Source organism: Diabrotica undecimpunctata, chromosome 7, assembly GCF_040954645.1.
Source record: "Diabrotica undecimpunctata isolate CICGRU chromosome 7, icDiaUnde3, whole genome shotgun sequence".
NCBI classification, from domain to species: Eukaryota; Metazoa; Arthropoda; class Insecta; order Coleoptera; family Chrysomelidae; genus Diabrotica; species Diabrotica undecimpunctata.
The window spans coordinates 156,037,020-156,047,736 of record NC_092809.1 but is presented as its reverse complement, the minus strand read 5'-3'; the positions used below and the strand labels follow the sequence as shown (position 1 = coordinate 156,047,736).

The 10,717-nt window shown below is 32.4% G+C and overlaps 1 protein-coding gene across 1 annotated transcript; it reads left to right on the top strand.

The window, feature by feature from the left end:
• Positions 1 to 1,169: 1,169 nt before the first annotated feature.
• On the top strand, positions 1,170 to 1,553 carry LOC140446697 (uncharacterized). Its single transcript, XM_072539294.1, has one exon. It carries the CDS (start codon positions 1,170 to 1,172, stop codon positions 1,551 to 1,553), a length of 384 nt encoding a protein of 127 aa, XP_072395395.1.
• Positions 1,554 to 10,717: the final 9,164 nt, after the last annotated feature.

Genomic DNA, 10,717 nt, shown 5'->3' with positions numbered 1-10,717 from the left:
CTTTTATTTATGGGCTTTAATTTTTGCTCGGGGATACTTTGAACTCGGGGGTTATTTTGATCAAAACTTTAAAAATTAATTATATGCCTTAGGCGTGTGCGCTTAGCCACTGCCGATAACCGAATTTTGCCTAGTCGGCAGCAATGTTACTGTTATTTAGTATTTATGACCATTCGATACCGATACACACGCGTGTGCTAGAAGTACAAGCATTTTTTTGGAGTATTGAGTTTAACATCAATTTTGTTAAGTGAAAAACTTCGTACATATCACGGTAAGTATATTGTTTATACAACGTATTCTTTCATGTAGTGATTAGAAGTACTTTGATCATGAATTTCACTGAAAATAACGTAAGAAGGTTATGGGAGTGATTAAGAGTACGACGTGAAATTACTGGGGGAAACATTGATCAATACAATGGGCAACATTGATCGTGTGATCAATGTTACCCCAGACGATCCGTATAATCGTTTTTTCGAACAGATGAAAATATTAATCAAATAAATATTATTTAAACGTATTCTTTCTTACAGGAAAATGCCCCGTAAGCATAAAAGATTACTTGGCAGCAAAAGTTACGCTGATTACCCTCCAGCAAATTTAGAAAGAGCCATTGAACGGGTAGTTGAAGGTACACTATCTATTAGAGAAGCATCAAGACAATATAAAATTCGCTTTGGTACCCTGTATAACAGATATAAAGGAAAACATATTGGCACCCCCGGACGTCCTACTATTTTCACCAAAGGAGAGGAGGTAGTAATTTTAAAAGCAGCCGCTAAATGTGCTGACTGGGGCTTTCCTTTATCTATTCAGGACCTAGGAATGATGGCAAAATGGTATTTGGATCAACAAGGAAAAAACGTGGCTATATTTCAAAATAATCTGCCTGGTATTGACTGGGCATACAGCCTACTTAATAGGCATAAGGATTCGTTTGGGCAACGACTAGCAACAAATATTAAACGTGCTAGAGCTGCTGTTTCAAGAGTTACACTAGAAGAGTTTTATAATAACTTGGAGCCAGTAATTAAAGATTTGCCCAGTTCCAAAATTTTCAACTATGACGAATCTAATTTGTCAGACAATCCAGGGAAAAAACGTACAAAAGAGGCATTAAGTACCCCGAAAAAGTGATGAATCACTCCAAAAGTTGTACCACTATTATGGTATGTGCTGCTGCAGACGGAACTCTTCTCCCTCCCTACGTCATTTATAAAAGCATTCACCTGTATGATACGTGGAAGGAAAATGGACCGCGTGGTTTACCTTGCTGCGATAAACCATGCTGCAACCAAGGGACGAGGTATAATCGTACTCAAAGTGGATGGATAGATGGCATAACTTTTAGAGACTGGTTCACAACTTGCTTTTTACCCCATGCACTACGTTTAGAAGGAAGAAAAGCTTTGATAGGAGATAATTTGTCGTCACACATGGATGTTGAAGTTCTTAAGATGTGTGCTGAACATGAAATTGACTTCATATGCTTAGTTCCAAATTCTACCCATTTGTGCCAACCACTGGACGTGGGCTTTTTCAGGCAATGAAACAGGCTTGGAGGACGACATTAACGGATTGGAAATTACAAAATTTGCGACTAAGTACAGTTCCAAAAGATATGTTTTCATCTCTTTTAAGGAAAACATTAAAAACTCTTGACGAAGTCACTCCTCGAGTTTCGAAAGGTGGTCCATCCCAACAAACGGATAAAATTGCGTCAGCAGTAAAGCGAAACTTAATTAGCTCCTTTCGTTCTACTGGTATTTATCCGTTTTGCCGGGTGAAGTTTATAAGAAATTGCCAACAGATGACGCTCCACAAGATCCCACGGACGCCGTTGAAAATGCATTAACTGCACTTCTAAAGGAGCAAAGATTTGGAGGACCAGAGAGACCGAAAACAAGAAAAAAGAAACTAGATGTAGCTCCCGGAGCTAGTGTGTCAACAGCAATAATTGAGCAGCAATCAGAAGATTGTTCAGATACAGAGAGCCACATATCACAGTCAGATGAATCCGAGTCCGAAAATGAATTAGACTTGTTAGAAAATGAAGAAAACTACGAAGTGCAGTCTGAAGTAGATAAGGTTCAAGCAGGTAGATATATTTTAGCAAAATTCTTATCTCAGAGAGAAAAAAAACTTATATCTATGTCTGTAAAATTTTGGAGGTAGAGCCGGAAGTAATAGTCATAGGCTATAAATCCATAAAACCCAGCAAGACAGAATTTAAGATGATTGATGCCGACATATCCCAAATTAGTAAGGAGGATATAGTTGAATTTTTACCAAATCCCGCATCTATAGAGTGTTTAGATGAAAGCACCAAATGCATTTTTAAAAAAGACATTAAAGTAGTTGAAGTTTAGTTTAATTTGAAACACGTTAACATACCTTATTTTTCTGTAAAAGTCGTAGTTTTTAAGTTGTTGAAGTGCAGTTTCATTTATCATCAAATACATTATTTTCTGTAAGTTTCATAATTTTTTTTTACCCTAAAAAGTCATAATAAAATAAGATTTGTCAAAGTATGTTTTCAAAGTGAATAACATTGGGGATACTTTCATATTAAACTAAAATTACATGTGTGATCAAAATATCAACATCTACAGTATATCTTTGATCAGGTCCTTTAAATTTTTTTTCTTGAAAAGTATCAAACATTTAGTGTTAGTATTTATTGTGTGTTTTGATAAATGAAACCCGATTATTACTGATTTTTTTAGTCGATTTTAACTCTTAAATAAAAGTTTTGTTTAACATTAAAATTTAAAAATGATCAATGTATCCCCATTCTACGGTACTCCTTTCGTCATCCACTTGTTTTTCAAATTTCTTTTTATTTTATGAAATGTTATAAAACAAAAGTAATAAAACTATATACAAAATATTGTTCTTTGTATACTGATAGTATCCTTATAACTTTATTGAGAGATAATATTTTTTTTTATTAAAAAACACTCATGTTTTCATATTTTTAGATAAATTCATTTTTGCCAGTTTGCTGACAAAATTTTATTCAATTTTCTTTTTCTGCAAAATTTCTGAAGTTTTGTATCGAATTTAGAGCAGCTTTTTATTAAATTACCGACAATGTTACAAAAAAGAAAAGTCTGTCATCGTAGTTTTACCGTTATTAGCACATTTTTCCACCATCTAGAAAGTTGGAAGCTCGAATTTGATCGAAATAAAGCAAAATGACTATGGACAGAGCTGGCTTAAATGTTTGTGATAATAAACAACTACACAATATACAAATAAGTAAAATAAAAATATAAAACATAATAAAATCACAAAATATTAAAGCCGTAGGGTTCATTATGAATAGTGATTATGTATGGAGTTTTGATTTTAATTGATTAAGTGTAAAGCCAAACAAATCTATATCAGCTATACTATTAAATTCATTACAAATTTTAGTTAAAGATGACTGTTGGCCATGGAGTGTACGACGGAATTCAATGTGAAAATTACTTGTATCTGAACTACGGATAGCTTTTGTATATACCAGAAAATTCACACAGATAAGAGTTCGTGGGCAATCTATTAAATTGGTACATAATATATATAGCAAACATAATATTGAAATAAGTTTTCTTATTCTTAAAAAGTGGAACATTCAGAAAATATTGCATTGACGTAAAATTAATTTTACTATAGGGAATATTGGTCCTTATAAGCAAAAGTCCTTAGAAACTCTCTTTGAATTCTTTCCATTTTAATAACATACAAATACAACACAATATAACATACTAAAGAACAATCAAGAATTTTGAAACAGTAGATGTCATAAAAATATTTTAAAGAGTTGTTAACTCTCCGTAAGTGGCGGGACTAATAATGACATATTTAGTAGCGTTGGGGACAAATGTCACCCATTTTTTATTTGTCATCGTTTTTTGACTTTTAGATTATTTTTTATCGAAATATAAACAGTAAAGTGTATTCATCAAGATAAAACCAAAAAATTGTTACAACAAAACTTTATTTTCAAGTAAACGATAATACATTCACATAACCGCATTTTGACGGCAGTTTATAGAGATTTCTTTCAAATGGTCACCACGAACCCATTTTCCACATTTGGAACAGAATTATCTGGTGGTTTTATCCCGAACCCTTCCACATACATTACATCTTCCTCGGGACCCAGTTCTAGCTTCGACTGGCTGCTTATTTTCCTTAATATCAAGCAGCAGTTTTGTATGTTGTCGGAGCTGCCTTGAAATGTTTGAAGACCTTTGTTCTATTTAAGGTTTAATTAATTCCCAACTCAAATTTTGCAAAAATCGAACACATGATATTTTTTTGTTTATATGATGGAGATATTTGTAAATACAAAAAGCATTTATTGCGGAAATGTTAACCAGATTGTAGAACAATACAATCGACCAAAAAACCAACAAGGCGACTACCAAAAGGGCACTATACAGTATCTTCATTATTAATGAACGTGTAGCGACATACGAGATATTAAGGCAGCTATATAAAAATAAATTTGCTATGACACAAATTTTGATCTATTGACTTAAAGAAAGCCTCTGGCTGAGTACAAAATAAACATCTGACCGAATCCTAACATGCGACATAGTAAATGAAAGGAAAGGAAATAAAGAATATATTAAGATAAGAAAAAATCAATCAGTTTTCAGTTATTACTAGCCGTGGAGAAACGATGATGACTATAAGACCGAAGTCTGTTTGTTACTAAGTGGCGAACACGATACTACAGCTTATTTGTAGTGTACCAAGTTTGGCATTTTTCATATTCATTCATAATATTAACCCTAGAGTACTAATGTACGTAAATTTTACGTATCGATTTTAATCTGACAGCTACTGAAAGAAAACTAAACGTGGAAATGCTTAGCCGCGAGGGCTATACTATCCTTACTTCATAGTCAATAAAACAAATGAATACTCGCTTTGATTTTAGTTTGGGTTAGGCTTTGACCGTAGTAGTTATAACGCTCTGTACGTAAAAGATACGTGTGGTTAGAATCCGCGTAAAAAGTTTTGTACGTAATTGTGACGTGTTACAATTATGTTACGTGTTGTATTAACGTATACATAAGATGTCTGCAAAATCAAACGTTAATCTGAAGCGTCCTCTTCCTGAGAAAAAATTGAAGAAAATTATAAATAACAGTGACTTCAGTGATTTAAGTGATACACAAGATGATCTAGAGGAGTTAAAAAAAGATAGTATTGAAGATAGAGACTATGATCCTACACAGGACGAAGAAAATGTCATCACAAAACTAGCTAACACCTGGGCAGATACACCAGCAGAAACTCACAAAAAAAACAAGAAATACATGCTCTCGTAAAAGAATTAAAATTACGCAACAGCCGTCATCAGAATCAACATATACTAACAACCGTATTGAACAAAAATCGTCTGTTATAATATAGGATAAACAGTCTTTAGTAGGTAAAAATGGTTTCAACATCGCATCCAGAAATATTGTTTATATCCGTCCAAGTCCAACCAACTTAGCTAAAGATGCTATAGAACCTATAAATGCTTTTAATTTATTTTCACAGATCAGATTCTGGACGAAGTTTTGCTACGTACAAACAAAAAAATTGCAGAGTTAAGAGAGAAGTACTAGACAAAAAAAAGCCACAGTTTTAGAAAGAGGTGTTAGGTGATCTATGGAAACGACATTGCCTGAGCTGAAAACACTGTTAGGTTTTTTATTTTTATCTGCGGCTTTAAAAAATAATCATCTCTCAGCTGACGTTTTTTTTTGATAGCACTTATTGGAGCCATAGATATAAAACAACGATGAGTGAAGAAAGGTTTACCTTTTTGATCAATTCTTTACGATTTAATAACTTCTTGACAAGAGACGAACGTAAAAAAAAGTAGTTTTGTTCCAATATCTAAAATTTGGAACTTGTTTATTGCAAAGTGTGTCAAAAATTATAAAGCTAGTTCATATGTGACAATCGATGAAAAACTCCTAGGATTTCGTGGTATGTGTCCATTTCGCATGTATATGCTAAACAAACCTAGTAAAATACTTATGGTTTGCGATGTGGCTACGAATTATGTAATAAATGCAACAACGTATCTGGGTAAATCCACTGTAACCAACGGCATTCCTTTAGCAGAACATTTTGTCATAAGCCTGACGAGACCTTTACATGGAAGTAGACGTAATGTGATAAAGGACAACTGGTTTACAGCTACAACAAGATTAAATTTTATGCTGAAACTTCATTAAAACAAATAACGAAGCCGTGGTAACAAATAAGAGTCCAAACAGTACCAACTTTACCAAGAAGGCTTAAAGAGAGTCATGCTTTAGAATTCGAAGCATGTTGCTGAAGACCGCCGAGGTCTCCAAATGAAAAAATATGCATAGAATATTTTTTTGTGACAAAAGAAAGGATTTTAGTAGAACATCATAAGTTCTAAATTTCGATGGGTTAGAATCGGGCCTCATTCTAGTAATATTGTTCTGAAGCTATTTTCTTGTGGCATTTTAAATTAATTACTATTTAACTGGGAATAAGCCACAATTAAAGGTTAAAATACGTTTATTGACGTTTCAATTTCCACTTCGGAAATCGTTCTCAAAATACAAACATTAGTAAATTAAACAAATTTTGTTTTTGTTACTTAGTGAAAAATTCTTCTATTAATTTAATTTTATCTGACTCATCTATATTGACAATTCAGACATACATTATACATTTTAAAGTAGACGACTTTAAAATGATATTGCCAATATTGTTGAGTTGCGTTCCTGGGACGACTTTACTTATAAGATAGTTCATTCGATTACATGAAATCAACTTTAACTTAAGAATATCCGTCAGAAAAGATCATAACATGTATTTCGTCTTTAAAAAGACAAATACATGCCATGATGACAGTAAAATTCTCCTGTTAGTGATTCCATAGTAAATTATGAGGGAAAAACCAGGAAAAAAACCTCATAATACTATCCCGACATGGTAAGTATTTGATCTTGCATTTATTTTACCTTCAATAAATACCAAATTCCGATTTTATATGTTTGTTATTTAAAAAATATAAATGATGTATTCTCTATATGTTACTGACTTACCAATACTGGTATTTTCTTTTTAATAACTTTCTCTTTCAATATGGGTAACCAGATCCTACTACATTCTGCCGAGGAATTCGCGACACAATTGGTCTCATTTAGCATAATTACACCAACAGATATTTAAATTTCAAATCAAATCACAATATTAATATTAAAAAGGGAATCATTAAATCCTTATACGATAGAGCCAAAATTACTTGTTCTAACCAAAATTCGTTCTTGGAGGAGAAACATTTGTTAACATCTGTTTTATTAAAAAATGATTATCCTTTATCGTTTATAAATAAGGAATTTTCAACAATAGATCGAATAGAACAAAACAACTTAGAACGAGATCCTACAACATATACAAGGGATAATAGAAAAATCAAAGAAGCGGCTCTAATTATGCTAAATGAGACCAATTGTGTCGCGAATTCCTCGGCAGAATGTAGTAGGATCTGGTTACCCACATTGAAATAGGAAGTTATTAAAAAGAAAATACCAGTATTAGTAAGTCAGTAACATATAGAGAATACATCATTTATATTTTTTAAATAACAAACATATAAAATCGGAATTTGGTATTTATTGAAGGTAAAATAAATGCAAGATCAAATACTTACCAAGTCGGGATAGTATTATGAGGTTTTTTTCCTGGTTTTTCCCTCATAATTTACTATGGAATCACTAACAGGAGAATTTTACTGTCATCATGGCATGTATTTGTCTTTTTAAAGACGAATTACATGTTATGATCTTTTCTGACGGATATTCTTAAGTTAAAGTTGATTTCATGTAATCGAATGAACTATCTTATAAGTAAAGTCGTCCCAGGAACGCAACTCAACAATATTGGCAATATCATTTTAAAGTCGTCTACTTTAAAATGTATAATGTATGTCTGAATTGTCAATATAGATGAGTCAGATAAAATTAAATTAATAGAAGAATTTTTCACTAAGTAACAAAAACAAAATTTGTTTAATTTACTAATGTTTGTATTTTGAGAACGATTTCCGAAGTGGAAATTGAAACGTCAATAAACGTATTTTAACCTTTAATTGTGGCTTATTCCCAGTTAAATAGTAATTCATTCTAGTAAGTAAATAAGTAAATAAATTCAACGTTTCATTTTTTATAAAAATATATTTTAAAAATTCACACAAGAAAATGATTGCTGTTTACTAAAGACCTAAAAAAATTTGGTTTACTTTGTTATAAAATTTAAAATGCAAACGAAATATATTTTCCAGTAAATTTAATACAGTCCTTAGCGTTGCTCTCGTTGGAGAAAACTCTTGCCACAAATCACTTTAAGGACCTATTAAATTAAACGTAAATTACAACTTAAGTTACTGTTCTTGTAAACAGGATTTTTGATAATAAATTATTTTAAAATCTGACGTAAATATTAGGAGTTTATTTTTAGATAGATACAAATAAGACAACAAATCTTAGAAAAAGAAAATAAAATTTTATCTGTGAATAAATAGACTCATATTGACGACCTATAATGATTACTATTAAGTTGGGGTAGCCAACTGATAGCTTATGAAGACGATATTGCACTGGTTACTAGAGATAAATTAGGCTTGGTGCATATACATTTGAAAGAGTACACCGTTTCAAATACCTGGGAGTGATGGTGAATGACAGAAATGATAGAACGGATGAAATAAATAAACGCATCCTACTGGGTAATAAAACCTACTGGAACTATCAAAAATTCCTGAAAGAAAAGCACATTAGTAAGAAAACCAAATTAAAAATTTACAAGACTGCAATCAGGCCAGTGATCACCTATGGTGCAGAGACGATGTGCCTAACACAAAAAGATGAAATGAGGTTGGAAATCTTAGAGAGAAAGATAATTTGACGAATAACGGGACCGGTGAGGATAAGTGTAGGCGAATTTAGAAGATTAACCAATGAAGAAATTAAAGAAGTCATCGAGGGTGAAGACATAATCAAGTTTGTGAAGACGCAAAGGCTCAGGTGGCTTGGACACACAGAAAGAGCTAACCCAGACTCTACGCTAAAGCGAATAACTGGATGGAGACCAACAACAAAGAGACCAAAGGGGAGACCCAAAACAAGATGGAGAGATCAAGTCTTAGGAGACATAAAGAAGCTGAGAATCTACAATTGAAAGGAGCGCTGTAAGGACTTCTTCGCAATAAATGAATCAGAGAGCCCAAAAGGGCGGCAAACACTCCGCCAGGAGTGAATAAGCCATGATGATGATGATGATGATGGTGATTAAGTTGGGGTAGTCAAAACTTGATTTTCAAAAATAAGGGATTATTTTGGTTAATTATTTTCTCGCTTTTTTTTTTAGCTTTTTAATCATATACTACCGACGCCCTTACGATTTTATGAAATATCTAGATTTGTCTTTAACACATTTTTGTATAAATTTTGTTTTAAATTATTTATATATAATATAAATTCTATGACATATACATTTAGAACAGTCGATAGTAGTTATTTGATCTTTATTGTATGGTCGACCATTCTGAGCATTGGTATCATATATTTCAATTAAATTGGCTTTATTTCTTCCGAAAAATACATAAGTACTTCATATATTTTAATTAAAAACTCATGAACAAAAATGTCGGACATTTTGGAATTTTCCAATTTTTTTTTGTAGTGACTTTTATTTCAAAATAATTTGAGATTAATGTTACTTTCATAGTGAGCTGTCTTATTGTAGGCTCATCGTCTCATAATAGGCTGAGTAAAATAATCTTATTTACGTAAGATTAGGCAGTATTTTTTTTGCAATTTTCTTCGCATAAAAACTTAAAATTATTTATTAAACACTGTTAATATAAACTATTGTAAACGCCGAAGAAATAGTTGGTGACTACCAGTGTGGCTTCAGGCATGGCAGATCGACTATTGATCAAATATTTACAATAAGACAAATGCTTGAAAAGTATTGGGAATATAATCACGACGTGCATCAGATTTTTATAGACTTCAAACAGGCTTATGATTGAATTAATCGTGCAACAGTATGGAAGGCAATGATCTAGCTCGGCGTACCCAAGAAACTAGCTGCGGTAACAAAAATGTGTGAAAGTAACTCTTTTGCACAAGTTAGAATAGGGGAAAAAATATCAAATGCTTTCGACGTAAATTCTGGACTGAGACAGGGAGATCCGTTGTCCTCATTGTTGTTTAACCTGGCTTTAAAATATGTCATGCGAAAAATATATCCAAAAATCAAACCAGACATAACAGCTCGGGGAGCAAACATCATACTCGCCTTTGCCGATGACGTAGAAGCAGTATTCACAAGTAGATGCATATAGCACAATCAATATTAGAAGTTAAGGATATTTTCTCGAGCTTTGAAGAAGCTGCATTAAACATCGGTCTAAAAATAAATAAAGACAAAACAAAATACATGGTCGGCTCAAAACAAGAACTACGGCGAATAAGGCAAAACATTATTATAAATGATCACAATTTGGAAGTGGTTAAAGAATTTAAATATCTAGGAGCAACAATCACAAATGACAACAAATTGGAGCGAGAAGTTGAAACGAGAATAATGGCAGGAAACAGATCTTTATTTGCAATGCAACATCTAATGAAGTCCAAACTTTTTTCTCAAGGTATATAAAAATCCGGATATA

Excerpts from the sequence above, each read along its gene's own strand:
- LOC140446697 (XM_072539294.1), top strand. The coding sequence starts at position 1,170 with ATGGTATGTGCTGCTGCAGACGGAACTCTTCTCCCTCCCTACGTCATT.